General features: G+C 45.2%; 1 protein-coding gene across 1 annotated transcript; it reads right to left on the bottom strand.

Annotated features, from left to right (window-relative positions):
- Positions 1 to 17,026: 17,026 nt before the first annotated feature.
- LOC140212255 (histone H2B type 1-H-like) lies at positions 17,027 to 17,398 on the bottom strand. Its single transcript, XM_072282977.1, has one exon. It carries the CDS (start codon positions 17,396 to 17,398, stop codon positions 17,027 to 17,029), a length of 372 nt encoding a protein of 123 aa, XP_072139078.1.
- Positions 17,399 to 17,856: the final 458 nt, after the last annotated feature.

Here is a 17,856-nt window from a genome sequence, read left to right as displayed (position 1 = left end):
ATATGGATTTCAACAAGGCATTTGACAAGGTACCCCATGCCAGGCCTACTGAGAAAATAAGGAGGAATGGAATCCAAGGTGACATTGCTTTGTGGATCCAGAACTAGCTTGCCCACAGAAGGCAAAGAATGGTTGTAGACGGGTCATATTCTGCATGGAGGCTGGTGACCAGCAGTGTGCCTCAGGGATCTGTTCTGGGATCCCTTCTCTTCGTGATTTTTATAAATGACCTGGATGAGGAAGTGGAGGGATGGGTTCGTACATTTGCTGATGACACAAAGGTTCGGGGTGTTGTGGATAGTGTGGAGGGCTGCCAGAGGTTACAGCGGGAAATTGATAGGATGCAAAACTGGGCTGAGAAGTGGCAGATGGAGTTCAACCCAGGTAAGTGTGAGATGGTTCATTTAGGTAGGTCAAATAGGATGGCAGAATATAGTATTAATGGTAAGACTCTTGGCAGTGTGGAGGATCAGAGGGATCTTGCGGTCTGAGTCCATAGGACACTCAAAGCTGCTACACAGGTTGACTGTGTGGTTAAAGCATACAGTGTATTGGCCTTCATCAACTGTGGAAGTGAGTTCAAGAGCCGAGAGATAATGTTACAGCTTTATAGGACCCTGGTCAGATCCCACCTGGAGTACTGTGCTCAGTTCCGGTCACCTCACTACAGGAAGGATGTGGAAACCATAGAAAGGGTGCAGAGGAGATCTGCAAGGATGTTGCCTGGATTGGAGAGCATGCCTTATGAGAATAGGTTGAGTGAACTCGGCCTTTTCTCCTTGGAGTGACGGAGGATGAGAAGTGACCTGATGGAGGTGTATAAGATAATGAGGGGCATTGATCATGTGGATAGTCAGAGGCTTTTTCCCAGGGCTGAAATGGCGAACACAAGAGGGCATAGTTTTAAGGTGCTTGGAAGTAGGTACAGAGGAGATGTTTTTTTACGCAGAGAGGGGTGAGTGCGTGGAATGGGTTGCTCATGACGATGGTAGAGGCAGATACAATAGGGTCTTTTAAGAGGCTCCTGGATAGATGCATGGAGCTTAAAAAAATAGAGAGCTATGAGTAACCCTAGGTAATTTCTAAAGTAAGTACGTGTTCAGCACAGCTATGTGGGCCAAAGGGCCTGTATTGTGCTGTAGGTTTTCTACGTTTCTAAATTTTAATGACTCGCACCACCAAGATCAAGAGCAGTTACTACCCCTCAACTATCGGGCTCTTGAACAAAAGGGATAACTACACTCTCTTCCTCATCTGTTGAGATGCTCCCAAAACCAATTACCTCACTTTAAGGAAACTTCACCATGTTATTTCATACTCTTGGTATTTGTTGTTATTCATTTATATTTGCATTTGCACAGTTTGTTGTCTGAGTCCGCCAGCAGGAAAACGAATCTCAGAGTTATATCTGGTGACATATATGTACTCTGATAATAAAATTTACTTTGTACTTTGTTGTCCATTCCAGATAACAGCTGCCTTGTTTTGTCAGCTGGAAGGTGACATCACTCTAGGAGCCTTAATTATTGTTTTCTTCCTGTTGGCTTTCTGAGTCGCTTGGTTTACTGAGTCTGCTGGTGACTAGTGGGGTACCACAAGGCTCAGTGCTGGGACCCCAGTTGTTTACAATATATATTAGTGACTTAGACGAAGGAATTAAATTGACTGGTCAAAGAACACTGAGGCTGTCTACAAGAAGGGTCAGAGCCGTCTCTATTTCCTGAGGAGACTGAGGTCCTTTAACATCTGCCGGACGATGCTGAGGATGTTCTACGAGTCTGTGGTGGCCAGTGCGATCATGTTTGCTGTCGAGTGCTGGGGCAGCAGGCTGAGGGTAGCAGACATGAACAGAATCAACAAACTCATTCGTAAGGCCAGTGATGTTGTGGGGATGGAACCGGACTCTCTGACGGTGGTGTCTGAAAAGAGGATGCTGTCCAAGTTGCATGCCATCTTGGACAATGTCTCCTATCCACTACATAATGTGCTGGGTGGGCACAGGAGTACATTCAGCCAGAGACTCATTCCACCGAGATGCAACACAGAGCGTCATAGGAAGTCATTCCTGCCTGTGGCCATCAAACTTCACAACTCCTCCCTTGGAGGGTCAGACACTCTGAGCCAATAGGCTGGTCCTGAACTTATTTCCTGAAATAATTTACATATTACTGTTTAACTATTTATGGTTTTATTACTATTTATTATTTATGGTGCAACTGTAACGAAAACCAGTCTCCCCCGGGATCAATAATGTACGACTATGACTATGACTAAATGCAGCATCTTCAAGTCTGTGGATGACACGAAGCTGGGCGGCAGTGTTAGCTGTGAGGAGGATGCTAAGAGGATGCAGGGTGACTTGGATAGGTTAGGTGAGTGGGCAAATTCATGGCAGATGCAATTTAATGTGGATAAACGTGAGGTTATCCACTTTGGTGGCAAAAACAGGAAAACAGATTATTATCTGAATGGCGGCCGATTAGGAAAAGGGGAGGTGCAACGAGACCTGGGTGTCATTATACACCAGTCATTGAAAGTGGGCATGCAGGTACAGCAGGCAGTGAAAAAGGTGAATGGTATGCTGGCATTCATAGCAAGAGTATTCGAGTACAGGAGCAGGGAGGTACTACTGCAGTTGTACAAGGCCTTGGTGAAATCACACCTGGAGTATTGTGTGCAGTTTTGGTCCCCTAATCTGAGGAAAGGCATTCTTGCCATAGAGAGAGTACAAAGAAGGTTCACCAGATTGATTCCTGGGATGGCAGGACTGTCATATGATGAAAGACTGGATCGACTAGGCTTATACTCGCTGGAATTTAGAAGATTGAGGGGGGATCTTATTGAAACGTATAAAATTCTAAAGGGATTGGACAGGCTAGATGCAGGAAGATTGTTCCCGATGTTGGGGAAGTCCAGAACGAGGGGTCACAGTTTGAGGATAAAGGGGAAGCCTTTTAGAACCGAGATGAGGAAAAACTTCTTCACACAGAGTGGTGAATCTGTGGAATGCTCTGCCACAGGAAACAGTTGAGGCCAGTTCATTGGCTATATTTAAGAGGGAGTTAGATATGGCCCTTGTGGCTAAAGGGATCGTGGGTATGGAGAGAAGGCAGGTACAGGGTTCTGAGTTGGATGATCAGCCATGATCATACAGAATGGTGGTGGAGGCTCGAAGGGCCGAATGGCCTACTCCTGCACCTATTTTCTATGTTTTTATGCTCTGAGCTCTTAGGCTCCAGGTCTCCTTGCTTCTCATTCGTAGGCAACAACTTCAGCTGTGTATTTGAAAAAACACAAGAAAAATAGGTACAAGTGTTGGCCACCGGTCAGTCTCCTCAAGTCTGCCCCACGACTTAGTGTGATCGAGCCTGGCCACAACAAGAGTGACTGTAACTACTGGGCATAAACTACAGGGAACCCAACATTGTCTTCAGGACAAGGTGCATTTTCTACTACTATCCTCACACTTATCTCTGGACTCTTGGTGTGGTGAAGATGAGAACTGATGTTGAAAGCCAGAGAAGTCAGAATTAGAATCAGAATCAGAATCAGGTTTATTATCACCGGCATGTGACGTGAAATTTGTTAACTTAGCAGCAGCAGTTCAATACAATATGCAATATAGAAGAAAATAAAACAAAATAAAATAATGATATTAAATAAGTAACTAAATCAATTACAGTAGATTGAATAGATTAAAAATCGTGCAAAAAAACCAGAAATAACATATATTAAAAAAGAGAGGTAGTGTCCAAAGCTTCAATGTCCATTTAGGAATCGAATGGCAGAAGGGAAGAAGCTGTTCCTGAATCACTGAGTGTGTGCCTTCAGGCTTCTGTATCTCCTACCTCATGGTAACAGTGAGAAAAGGGCATGCCCTGGGTGCTGGAGGTCCTTAATAATGGACGCTGCCTTTCTGAGACACCGCTCCCTGAAGCTGTCCTGGGTACTTTAGTACCCAAGATGGAGCTGTTTAGATTTACAACCTTCTGCAGCTCCTCTCGGTCCTGTGCAGTAGCCCCTCCATACCAGACAGTGATGCAGCCTGTCAGAATGCTCTCCACGTATTAGAAGTAGAGAGTAGCTTCCTTCTCCCAGGATGTGGTTCTCAGCTCTGGGAGCTGAAAATATCCAACAGTATGGATTCTCATCAGGACGTGGAGCTCGCCAGGAAACATGGCACTCACCATAATCATTTAAGGATTAAATACTTAGAGTTAATGAAAAGATCCAGGTTAACCACTGGAGCCCTTGCGATTGCAACTAATGTAGCCCAGCACTATAGGACCATAAAACATAGGAACAGGATTAGGCCACTCGGCCCATTGAGTCTTCCCTGTCATTCTGTCATGGCTGATTCATTGTTCCTCTCAACCTCATTCTCCTGCCTTCTCCCTGTAACCTTTGACACTCTGACTAATCAAGAACCTTCACTTGAAATAGATCCATTGACTTAGCCTCGACAGCCTTCTGTGGCAATGAATTCCAAAGGTTCTGAATAAAACAAAAAATCCTTCTCATCTTTGTTCTAAATGGATGCACCTCTAGTCTGAGACTGTGCCCTCTGGTCTTAGACTCACCCACTATAGGGAACATCCTCTCCTCATCCACTCTATCTAGGCCTTTCAATATTCAATAGATTTGAATGAGATTCCCCTTTATTCTTCTCGTAGGAAGCCAATATTGCCGGGAAATTCCAGAGGGGGAGGTGTCATTTTCTCAAAATGGGAATTAAGAAGCTCTCAATGTCATCCAGTAAGCCATACTGGATCAGAATTACCACATTCAGCCCATCCAACCTGCTTTTGGTTGTAAGTCTGATGGAGGGAAGGTATTTTAGTTGTGTTAATATTCATTGTGACCAGAGATTATGATCCAGTTTCATAACTGGCGGAAATTCAAGTTCGAGTTCAGGTTTTTTGATCACAGAAAAGACAAACCAGACAGGAAATTTTGGCGTTGTTTGGAGCTGGAGAGAGGCCGCTGTCAACACGCGCACTGCCATCTTGTGATGTATTCCGCTGGAACGTGACTTACTCCGGGTAAAATCGGTGTTCGGTGGAATGCCACTGAAAGCAGGTGGTGCTATGTAATCCAGTGCTCACCTGATTAGCTTTTATGGGTCAGCTTGGAAATACTTCAGATTTCTGCCAGAGGCATTGTAAATCACGGTGCTGACATGACTGGAGGACTGGTATCCCATTTCCACAGGCCTTCGTTACAAAGGATAAAAGCCACTTGGAATGTCCTTTCGGCTCCAAGGTTGAAAAGTTCGTTAAACGCAGCCTTTGTGGGAGAGGGGCCCAAGACAGCTACAAGGGCACTTAGTTACATACTGGGAGCAGCGTCCTGAGTTCAGTAAACAAAAAGAAAACTGCCAATTGAAACCCAAGGCTCTGACTGCTGCACTGCATGCAGGGGCTTCAGCATCAACCTTTGCTTAAGAACGCTGCTACTGATTAACCGAGAAAATATCTGAGGCAGGAGCTGTGGTTTGTACGTTTATTTCATTGTCAGAATCAGAATCAGAATAAGGCACGTGTCGTGAAATTTGTCAGCTCTGAGGCAGCAGTACAATGCAGCACATACTAATAGAGAGAAAAAGCTGTGAATTACAGTTCTCGTTAATATATTAAATAGTTAAATTAAACACGTAGTGCAAAAACTAGAAATGAAGAAGTAGTGAGGTAGTGTACATGGGTTCAGTGTTCATTCAGAAATCGAATGGCAGAGGGAGAGAAGCTGTTCCTGAATCGTTGAGTGTGTGCCTACAGGCTTCTGTACCACCTTCCTGAGGGTAACGATGAGTAGAGGGCATGACCTGTGGGGTCTTTTATGATGCGAAGCACCTTTTTAAGGCCCTACTCCTTGGAAAATGTCCTGGATGCTACAGAGGCTAGTGCCCATGATGGAGCTGACTAATTTTACAACTTTCTGCATCCTATCTTGATCCTGTGTAGTAGCCCTTCCCCCCACACCAGACAGTGATGCAGCCAGTTATAATCCTCTCCACGGTACGTCTGTAGAAGTTTTCCAGTGTTTTTTGGTGACATACCAAGTCTTCTCAAACTCCTGATGAAATATAGCCACTGTTGTGCCTTCTTTACAGCGGCATCGATGTGTTGGGTCCAGGTTAGCTCCTCAGAGATACTGACAGCCAGGAACTTGGAATTGCTCACTCCCTCCACTTCCATTTGTAGTATATGTGCACTGCTTGCATTTACAGCAAAATAAGATCGAGAGTGCTGACCAACGTCTGTACTTCATCAGGAGGCTAAAAACACTCAGCGTGTCTCTGTTGACTCACAACAATTTTTATCACTGAACCATAGAGAGCATTTCTGTCTGGATGCGCCACAAACAAGGGAAAATCTGCAGATGCTGGAAATCCACAGCAACACGCACAAAATGCTGGAGCGACTCAGCAGGCCAGGCAGCATCTAAGGAAAGGAGTACAGTCGACATTTCAGGCCGAGACCCTTCCCAAACCGGCGACTGTATATTTTTGCCTGCTGAGTTCCTCCAGCATTTTGTGAGTGCTGTCTGGATGTATAATGGCTTAGCACGGCAACAACTCTACAAGAAACTGCAGAGAGTTGTGGGCACGGCTCAGTACGTCACCAGAACCAACCTCCCCTCTATGGGCTCTGTCTACACTTCTCAGTGAAGCAGTCGGCATTAGCAGAGACCTCACCCACCTCTCTCCCATCAAGCAGACCAGACTGTGTAACCGCCATTAGACTCCTCAATTCCCAGAGTCTAGTGTGACACCAACCTACATACACACACACACACACACACTCTCACTCAACTGAACACCACTCCACTCCCTTTGCAATTTTTGCTCATTTCTTTCTCAATTCCCGCTAAAACATCGTTTACATTTACATCATTTATTATGATATTGTAATTTGTCCTTTACTGTGCCTATTGTCTTGTTTATGAATTATTGTACTGCCTTGCACTGTCTTGTGCACTTTAAGTAGTCCCATGTAGGCCTGAGGTCTAATGTAGCTTTGTGTTGTTTCACGTAGTCTAGTGTAGTTTCATGTAGCACCATGGTCCCAGAGGAGCATTGTTTCATTTTTACTGTATACTGTACCAGCAGTTATGGTTGAAATGACAATAAAAGTGACTTGACTTGACAGAAAGCCCGAAAGCCACCAGGCTCAAGGCCAACTTCTAACTTACTGTTATCTTGACCTGACCTCTTGTATGGCAATGTAGGTTCTCATAAGTAAAATGGCAGAGGCATTTTAAGTTTAAGGGAAACCATGCCAACTCCTTTATTGTCAACCACAGAACATAAAGTGCGATAAAACCTTCACATCATTGCACTAGACCAGCCTCTCAAGGTGATCCCCAACTCAATGCCGATGGCTGTGAATTGTGCCTATGTTTCCACTCATTAGCCAACAATAAGATGGGACTCTTGGCCTCACAATCTACCTTGTTATGACCTTGCACTTTATTGTTTCCCTGCACTGCAGTCTTTCAGCGGCTTTTACACCCTGTTCTGTATCACTGTCTCGCAGCACGGAGTGCTGGTTGCAACTTGGAACTCAATGCTATCAAAACAGTGGAAATGAGGATTGACTTCTGCTGACAACCTCCTACCTGTCCCCACCACCTTGGAAATTAATGATCAGGCTGTGTCTGTTGGTTGAGCCATTCGAATTCCTGGGGACGACCATCACCAATACATTGAATTGGGACAAGCTAATCACTAGGAAAGCCCAGCAGAGATTGTTCTTCCTATGCCACCTTAAGAAACTTAACACCTCAGGGCGTATCCTGATGAATTTTTACTCAGCCCTCATTGAGAGTGTGGTGACCACCTCTACCACTGTTTGGTTTCCCACCTCCAAGTCCAGGATGCATGAGTAGTCCACTATGCAGAGATTATTGGCTGTCAGCTATCAATATTAAAAAGAACATTTCATTGCCAGGGTGAAGAGGAGAGCTGAAACAGTTATTGCTGACTCCACCCACCCGAGCAGTCACCCATTCACCAAGTTGCCATCAGGGAGATGCTACAAGTCCATCACCACCAGGACCACACGTCATCTCTGAAGCTTCTTTCCTGTAGCTATCCAGCTGCTCAACAAAACTCACTTTGGTATAATACCCTAACTGTCCCTGCACAATATTGGTAAGTGGTCTCTCCTGTTCTCCTTGTTCCACTGATAACAGTTTAATCCGTTCTGTCCGTCTGTCTAGGTACCTTATCCAATGCGGGTGTTGGTGACCATGGTTTTCCATATAGATCTATCCCTCGCTCTTTGGATGACTTCCATTTCCTCGATGTGTAGCCACCTGGCTAGGCTTTTGATGTACGTAAGCTGAGGTCTTCCTCTAGGTTTGCTCCCCTCGATCTTTCCAGAGAGTATGAGTTTTTCTAGTTCATCTTTCCGCATGATGTGTCCTAGGAATCTGAGTTGTCTTTCCCTTAGTGTTGGTATGAGTGATCGAACTGCTTGGGCTCTTCTGAGAACTTCTTCATTTGATGTGTGTGTGGTCCATGATATTTTTAACATTCTCCTGTAGAACCATAATTCAGCTGCTTCCAGTCTCTTTTCCATTGCTGGAGAAATGATCCAGCATTCACTTCCATAAGTCAGGATAGAATAAATGTAACACTGCAGTATTCTGTTTTTAGTGTACGTGCTCATCTTTCTGTCTGTTAATATGGTCTTCATTTTTGGAAAGCTTCTTTCGCCATTGCTATTCTGTATTTGATATCTGTGTCGCACCTGCCATCACTTGTTATTAGACCGCTAAGATATCTGAATTTGTTGACTGGTTTGATGTTTGTATTTCCAAAATCTGTTCACTTATTTAATTTTTAATGTTAGATTAGATTAGGTTAGGTTATGAGGACACGCAGTCCTCTTTTATTGTCATTTAGTAATGCATGCATTAAGAAATGATACATTATTCCTCTGATGTGATATCACAGAAACACAGGACAGACCAAGACCGAAAAACTAACTAAAACTACATAATTATAACATATAGTTACAACAGTGCAACAATACCATAACTTGATGAAGAACAGGCCATGGGCACAGTAAAAAGTTCAAAGTCTCTCGAAAGTCCCACATCTCACGCAGACGGGAGAAGGAAGAAAACTCTCCCTGTCATGCCCGACCACGGTCTGACTCTGAGTCGTTCAAAAATTTCGAGCTCCGATCAGCCCTCCGACACCGAGTACTGAGCACCATCTCTGCCGAACACTTCGACCCCAGCCTCGGTAGCCAGCAGCAGGCAAAGCTGGGGATTTTGGGGCCTTCCCTCCAGAGATTCTCGATTGCACAGTAGCAGCGGCAGCAACCCGGGCATTTCAGAAATTTCTCCAGATGTTCCTCTGTGCTTCTCACCTCTGTCTCCATCAAATCAGAATTGTCCACGGCATCCTACTTACAAATACGATATAATGTTTGCACATGTGAATGTTCTGTTAATTGTTGATTGCTCGTGGCATATTACACTATTGTCTTGTAAATTGTTGGTTCACTGTTGTGTTGCCTGCTATGGTATTGTCCTGTGTTTTATGCTTGACACCGAACCACGATCAATTCTGGAATGTTGAATTGACTTTATCTCTTACATTCTTCACATACATGAGGAGTAAAAATCTTTACGTTATGTCTCCATCTAAACGTGCAATGTGCAGTCATAGTAATTTATAACCACTCTCTACAGAGTTTCACATACTGGCAACAAAGTGATTTGGATTTGAATTGTTATTGCTTTTCCTTATTCCAGTTTAATGATCTGATTTGTATGAGTAATATGCAAGGCAAGGTTTGATATATGTGACAATAAAAAACTAATATCGAAGATAATGGTGTTAATTCAGGGCAGCTAACATGCTGATTGGTTTCTCCAATGTCTTTGTAATGCTGGGTTAAGGATTGGAAGCTCTACCAGTGTCGCTGTTGCTCATTAAATTCCCTTTAGAAAATCCAGGTGTGAATCCTGGATAAAATCAAACTCAGTTGAGATACAAAGAGAAAATCCAGATTCAAAATTCAAGATCCAAGAAAATCCAAGATTCAAGAATGTCATTTCCAGTGCACAGGTATAGGGAGAATGAAATAATTGTTATTCTGCATCCAATGCAGCACAAAAAAACCCACAAAAGATAAAGAACACAATAATAAAACACACAATAAATATAAATACATAAGATAGCTTGTATACATTGTTTGATTGTACGTCTATAAAGTACATAAGGTGACTGATGGTAAATAATAAAGTTGTGGTGGAGTAACTGGGTGGAGGTATTGATCAACATTACTGCTTGGGGAAAAGGTTCAAAGGTTAATTTATTATCAAAGTATGTGTGCAGTATACAAATCTGAGGTTCGCCTTCTCCAGATAGCCACAAAACAAAGAAAAATCATGGAAGTTAGTTCAGAGCGAACCACCACCCCCCCGCACAAAAAAAAAACAACAGCACGATCGTCAACCCCCCCAAAACCCCTTCCCCTCACACGAAGTGCAATAAGAATATCGGCCCCCAAAATCCCCCTCTCCCTGCACAAAATCTAACAAAAGCGCAACAAGAACTTTGACCCCCAGTCCCCCCCCTCCAGCACAAAGAAACAACCCCAAATACCCCACACACACACAAAAATGAGATAGAATGGGTGAAATCACAGAATATAAAAACCATAAGACTGAAAAGAAGTCCACAGTCCATAGACCAAATCCATAAATGCAGAAACCTTGTATGATCCTCCAAAATTAACAAAAAAGAGAGACACAGATCTACCCTCTGACCACAGCAATAGGCCACACAGACTCCCTCACCGGCAGCAGAGCGATTCCCACCAGCGGACAGAAGACAGGCAGTTGGTGCTCACCCTCTGCACTCGGCTCGATGTTTCGATCTTTCTCGTTACTCTAATTGTTGAACAATGGAAGCTTTACACAGTGAAATGGGGTTGAATATTGGCTCGTGCCTTGTCTCATAGTTTCTTTGCCTGGAGGCTCGCGCTCGCTGCTTTCTAGAAACTTCTCGGGGACAGCAAAGTGTTGGATCACTCGATCGAACTCCAAACCGTAAGTCGCTATAGGCTCGAGCACTTCCAGAAACACTTTCAAGGTGAAAAATGGGTGTAAAAGAAGTGAAATGAATAGTTTCATGGTCTATCCAGGAGATGTCGACTGACGGAGCTTTGGATGCAGGCAGCATCTTGACTGGAAAAGTAACTCTATTTGCGTCTGGTGTTCCTGGTGTGGATGCTATGCAGCCTCCTCCCTGATGGGAGTGGGACAAACAGTCCATGAGCAGGGTGGGTGGGATCCTTCATGGTGTTACTGGCCCTTTGCTGGAACCTATCTGCAGTGTTCGAGAGTTTGTTTCTATCTAATGACCATTTATCAGAATTGCGACTGAGAGAGGACCTGTTAATCAACGTGGAATCACAACCTAAGCTATTATCAAATGGTCACTTGACTAGGTATTCAAAGCATGACAGAACACCACTCACTTAATAATAGACACAAGAGTTCCTGCGGATGCTGGAAATCCAGAGCAATCTTGGCCCGAAATGTCAACTGTTTATTCCTCTGACCTGCTGAGCTCCTCCATCATTTTGTGCCTGTTCCATCCACGTATAATTTGAAATGCATAGGTAACAGTCAAAGAGCCCAGCAGATCACTCAGATAGGTGCAGAATCTTCACAAGACCAGCTCAGTGAACTACAAGCAACCAAGCCCAAACATGTGGATTTTGCCATTCGTTTCTCCTCAGCCCTCGTTTCTCAAACAGCTCACTGTGGATCTCCGTCAAACAATCACATCTTCAGCCCTGCCCCACACCCCTCAGCTGACCTCAAACATGAAATCCCTTCTTCCCAAACTCAGAGGGCCAACCCAGTCTTCAAAATTAAGCTTTCTCTGACTGGATACGTGACGCGGTCTACTTTCCCAGTCCTCGGGCTTTTCTCCAGTGCATGCATCTTGTGACTCACCGTTCTCTCCACCCTTACGCATGGCCCTCCGTTGGTCAAGGTAGACCACGGATGTTCCGCCCTAACTGTCTACATTGTTGGTACAGTGAATGGGAAAGAGAGTGCAATTATCTAGTGGAGTAGCTAGGATTTTCAGAAGCCTTTTGATAAGGCCCCACACAAGTATTAGTTGAACCAAGTTGGAGCACTTGGAATTGGGGGTAATATATTACCATGGATTGAGAGTTAGGTAACAAATGAAAAAAAACACTAATATTTAGATTAGATTATGAAGACACGAAGTCCTCTTTTATTGTCATTTAGTAATGCATGCATTAAGAAATGATACAATATTTCCTCCGATGTGATATCACAAAACACAGGACAGACCAAGACTGAAAAAACTGACAAAACCACATAATTATAACATATAGTTACAAACAGTGCAATAATACCGCAACTTGATGAAGAAGTCCATGAGCACAGTAAAAGTTCAAAGTTTCTCAAATGTCCCACATCTCACGCAGACGGGAGAAGGAAGAACTCTCCCTGCCATGCTGACTGCAGTCCGACTCTGAATCATCCGAAAACTTCAAGCTCTGATCAGCTCTCTGACACCGAGTACTGAGCACCATCTCTGTCCGAACGATTCGACTTCAACCTCAGCCGCCAACAGCAGGCAAAGCCGGTGATTTTGAGGCCTACCCTCTGAAAGACTTCCAATCATGCAGTAACGACAGCAGCGAACGGGCATTTCAGAAATTTCTCCAGATGTTCCTCTGTGCTTTCACGTCCACTCTCCATCAAATCAGAATTGTCCACAGCCCCTATTTAACAGATACAATATCATTTTCACCAGAGGGCTGCGCACACAAGAGAATAAATGATAAACACAAGAGATTCTGCAGATGCTGGAAATTCAGTACAACACCCACAGAGTACTGGAGGAACACAGAAGGTCAGGCAGCATCTACGGAAATGAATCAGCAGCTAGTATTTCTGGCTGAGACCCTTCACCAGGACTAGAAAGGAAGGGGGGGAGATGCTAGAATAAGAAGGGTGGGGGGAGGGGATGGAGTACAAGCTAGAAGGTGATAGGTGGAGTCAACTGGGTGGGGGAGGGGGAGATGAAGAAGCTGGGAGGTGATAGATGGAAAAGGCAAAGGGCTGGAAAAGAAGGAATCTGATAGGAGAGGAGAGCGGACTATAGGTAAAAGGGAAGGAGGAGGGGCACTAGAGGGAGGCTGAGGTGAGGAGAAGAGGTAAGAGGCCAGAGTGAGGAATAAAAGAAGAAGTGGGGGGGAAGAAAATAAGATCAGAAAGAGAAAACAATATTTATACCACCAGGTTGGAGGCTAGCTAGATGGACTCTTCCAACCTGAGAGTGGCCTCATTGTGGCAGAAGAGGAGGCCATTATTTTCTTTAACTCCAGTGATAATGATGGCAGAGAGGCTTGAAGAGGATATACACAAGCAGAGTCAGTGGGCAGCAAAATGGGAGATATAGTACAAGGTGTAAGAGATGTCAACATGACTGGAAAACAGAAATTCTCGGTGGAGTAGCAAAGAGTGGAGGGCAGTGTGTTCAGAGGGAGTGAGGGTGGAACAGGAGAGAGGAGTGCTGAAGTTGAGACGGTTGACATCTCGGCGACAGTTGGAGATAAAAAGATCGAGTGCAGGTAGAAGGCCCGGGCGGGGTGTCCAGGAGGAGGAGGAGGGTTGAAGACAGGAGAAGGGGTCATCAGTAGGGGGAGGGTAATCCTTGCCAAAGGAGTAGGCTCAGAGACGTAGGCGACGGAAGAAGAGTTCAGCTTCATGGCAGGCACAGAACTCACTGAGGTGTGGACGGAGGGGGACAAAAGTGAGGCCCTTGCTAAGGACAGGACGTTCTGCCTCAGAAAGGGGAAGGTCAGAGGGGATGGCGAAGACACGGCAAGGGTTGGGGCTGGGCTCGGAGGAGGGTGAAGAGTGGGAGGTCTCAGGAGGGAGAGTTTTAACAGGAGAGAGGAGTGTTCCAGCCCGAAACGTCGACTGATTCTTTCCACGGATGCTGCCCAGCCTGCTGAGTTCCTCCAGTGTATAGTGAGAAATTGTCGGTACTAAGTGATGAGAGACTGAGATATGTTGATGTTCAGAAGAATTTTTGGTGTCCTTATACATAAATCACTGAAAGTTGTCAGACAAAGTTCAAAGTAAATTTATGATCAAAGTACATATATGTAACCATATACAACCCCGAGATTCATTTTGTTGCGGGCATGCACAGTTAATACAAAGAAACAATAAGAATAAATAAATAAGCGACACATATCGAGAGTGTGAGATGAACAGTCCTTCAACGTGCCTTTAGATTGTGAGAACAGATCAGTGAAGTTGAGTGAAGTTATCCTCTCTGGTTGAAGATAGTTGAAGGGTAACTGTTCCTGTACCTAGGGGTAAGAGTTCTGAGGCTCCTGTACCCCCTTCCTGATGGCAGCAGTGAGAGGAGAGCACGGCCTGGGTGGTGGGGGTCCCGGATGATGGATGCTGCTTTCCTGTGACATCTCTCCAGCACAGCCCGGTCATGAGAAAAACAGGCGTGGCAGGCAATTCCGAAGGCAAATGGATCTATGTAAGCCTTTATTACAAGAGGATTTCCGCTTAGAATAAAAATGTCTTAGCACAATTCCACAGGGCTTGATGAGATCATACTGGATCATTGCATACATTTCCAGTCTTCTTATCAATAAAAAAAGAATATCTTTGCTGCTGAACAAGTGCAATAAAACTTTGTCAGATTTGTCCCCGGGATGCTAAGTATGTCTTTTGAACTCCACCAACAAAGGGTGGATCAGAGATAACTTACACATGTGCACAAACGGAATAATACCATGGCTATTCTTCCTCGTTTCAGTCAGTACATCTTTCCACTGTGTCGTAATACATATTAAGTCGACATTTCCACACGTCAATAAATCTTCTATGATTATTAACTCTCATGATCACTCAGCAGCCTTGTCTGCCCATGCACATGCATATCTACTCTCTGAAACTACAGATCATGGCTAGGAAAGATTCAGGATATTTGAAAGCAACACAAGGCGCCTGTTGATGGCGGAGACGGATAAGTTGTTTGTAGTGCTTGGAGAAGACGATAAGATATAAGAGCAGAATTAGGCTATTTGGCCCATCGAGTCTGCTCTAATATTCCATCATGGCTGACTTATTATTCCTCTCAACCCCATTTTCTTGCTTTCTTCCCGTAACATTTGACAGCCTGGCTAATCAAGAACCTTATCAATCCTGCTCTAAATAGCCCTAATGACCTGGCCTCCACAGCTATCAGATTCACAACCCCTTTTTAAAAGGAGTTCCTCCTGACCGCTCAAACAACGTTCAGTAGTTTATTAATGAGCTAATGTCGCAGTAGAGAAAATGCTGGAACCCATTAACGAAAAAGCAGTAAAGGTCAAATTTGTTCAGTCAGGTGGAAGTAATTTTATTTTTTTGAAATTCCCGAAAGAACGTTGGAGGCTGACTCCCAGGAATATGAGGCCTGCTGGCTACCCTCTCCTGGGCTGGCCCGCCAGCCAAAGTGGTGTACCGGGGTGTGACCGCTGCCCCATGCAGAGTGTGGGTGGGGCCCGAAGGTGAGTGAGCTGCCCCAGAATGGGCACGACCAGCCCCTTCACCAGAGGTGCTACCCCTCCCTGGATTCCCCGTACACCCTGATCGTACTGCTTATGTATTACGTCTCTTAAAATGTTCAAGGGATTTAATGCGACTTTTTTTTTACTAAATCTATGATATGATATGATTATGAGGACACGCAGTCCCCTTTTATTATCATTTAGCAATGCATGCATTAAGAAATGATAAAATGTTTTCCCAGAATGATATCACGGAAAACACATGACAAACCGACTTAAAAACTAATAAAAACCATATAATTATAACATATAGTTACAACAGTGCAAAGCAATACCATAATTTAAGGGGGTAAGCGGGCATCAAGTTCCAAAATGTTTAGAACTATACAGCAGTTTTCATTTGCAGCTTTAGTTTTGGTTCTCTACCTCTAATTTACCATCTAAAATTTGACAATGTGCTACGGAGAGTCTGTGTCATGGCTTGGTATGGAAACACCAAAGCCCTTGAATGGAAAAGCCGACAAAAAGCAATGGATACAGCCCAGTCCGTCACAGGTAAGGCCCTCCCCACCACTGAGTACACCTACAGGGAGCGCTGTTGTAGGAAAACAGAGACCTCCTACCATCCAGGACGTGCTCTCCTCTCGCTGCTGCAATCAGGAAGTGTTACGGTATGCTTGCAGCCGCGCCAGACTCCAGGGTTTAGACGCTCCGATTCTCCGGGGTATGGATAGCTGGCACGGTCCCTTTGAAGATCCCGGCCTGCTCCGCTCTGCTCATTGGCTGCCATGTTGTTGTGGGTGCCAGGACCTGGATGTCTAAAGAGCACCTGAACTCAGCTTCGGGACTCGGTCTTCGGTTGTGTTTAGGATTTGTGTCTCCTTGGGACTCTCGTCTGGTGTCGTCAGGTTCTTCTAGCATCTAGTCAAGAACCGTTCTCCCATCTCAGTCTGGAAATCGTGTCTCGATTCGCCTTGGATATTCCAAACACTTGGGTCCTTGCCATCCTCGCTGAGGTCCCTCATCATAAGAAGGAGGTATAACAGCCTCGGGTCCCACACCACCAGGTTGAGGGACAGTCATTTTCCCTCACCCATCAGGCTCTTGAACCAGAGGGGATAGCTTCACTCTCCTCCAACAGGGCTTCCACAACCTATGTTCAATGCTCGATGTTCAATGATACAATTTACTATCAGCAAATGCATACAGTATACAACCTGAAAATCTTACTCTTCACAGACATCCACAAAACAGAAGAAAAAACCCCAAAGAATGAATAACAGGAAAACATTAGAACCCCAAAGCCCCTCTCCCGCCACCACACACAAACAGCAACAAGAGCATCAACCCTCCCCCAACTTTTCCCAGCAGAAAGCATCAGCCCCTCCCTACCCAACCCAACTTGGGTTTTCGGTTTGTTTTGGCAGCACTCTTCACTTGGAGCTGGTGTACTTGGTCACTGCCTTTGTCCCTTCCGACACGGCGTGCTTGGCCAGCTCCCCGGGCAGCAACAGGCACAGTGCGGTCAGGATCTCCCGCGAGCTGATGGTCGACCGCTTGTTGTAACGGGCTAGGCGGGAAGCCTCGCCAGCGATGCGCTCGAAAATATCGTTCACGAACGAGTTCATGATGCTCATAGCCTTGGAGGAGATGCTGGTGTCGGGGTGAACCTGCTTCATCACTTTGTAGATGTTGATGGAGTAACTCTCCTTCCTCAGCCTCCTGCACTTCTTGCCAGACTTGCCTGATGGTTTTGGCAGCGCTTTCTTAGTGCTCTTCTTGGGAGCAGGCTTCTGATCGGGCATTTCTTCCGCGGAGTTGCCCGACCTGCTGAGCTCCCCCAGCGTGTTGTGAGTGTGAGCCCCTCCCTACCACCCAGCAAGCAATAGCAAACCCCCAGAGACCACGAAACTACCGTTCAACACAACATTCCAACATCCCAACAGGCCCCCTCTCTCACTACCGAGGGGGAGAGCGATATCGCTCCTGCCACAGTGAGGGGGTGTGCCAACAGCTCGCTCTTTTGCTGTTACAGTCTGCAGTGCCGCTTATCTCGGGCTCCCCTCAACTTCAGAAGCAGCAGCAAACTCGCTCACGGTCAAGTGAGAGAGAAAGCGAGCAATTGTTTGAGCAGAGAGCCCTCCAACAGCCGTGCCCGCTGCCTCAATGTTCCGCTCTCCTGCAGCGCTTAAGTTGCTGACATAGGCGAGGAATCAGTTGTTCACAGGGCTCTTCATTTCATGTTTTCATTGTTTATTTATTA

This window comes from Mobula birostris, chromosome 2 (assembly GCF_030028105.1).
Source record: "Mobula birostris isolate sMobBir1 chromosome 2, sMobBir1.hap1, whole genome shotgun sequence".
Classification (NCBI taxonomy): Eukaryota; Metazoa; Chordata; class Chondrichthyes; order Myliobatiformes; family Myliobatidae; genus Mobula; species Mobula birostris.
Note: the sequence above shows the minus strand (reverse complement) of the source record. Positions and strands in the feature narration are given on the sequence as shown.

Bases quoted from the DNA above. Each gene is read 5' to 3' on its own strand.
- LOC140212255 (XM_072282977.1), bottom strand. From the start codon at position 17,398: ATGCCCGATCAGAAGCCTGCTCCCAAGAAGAGCACTAAGAAAGCGCTG.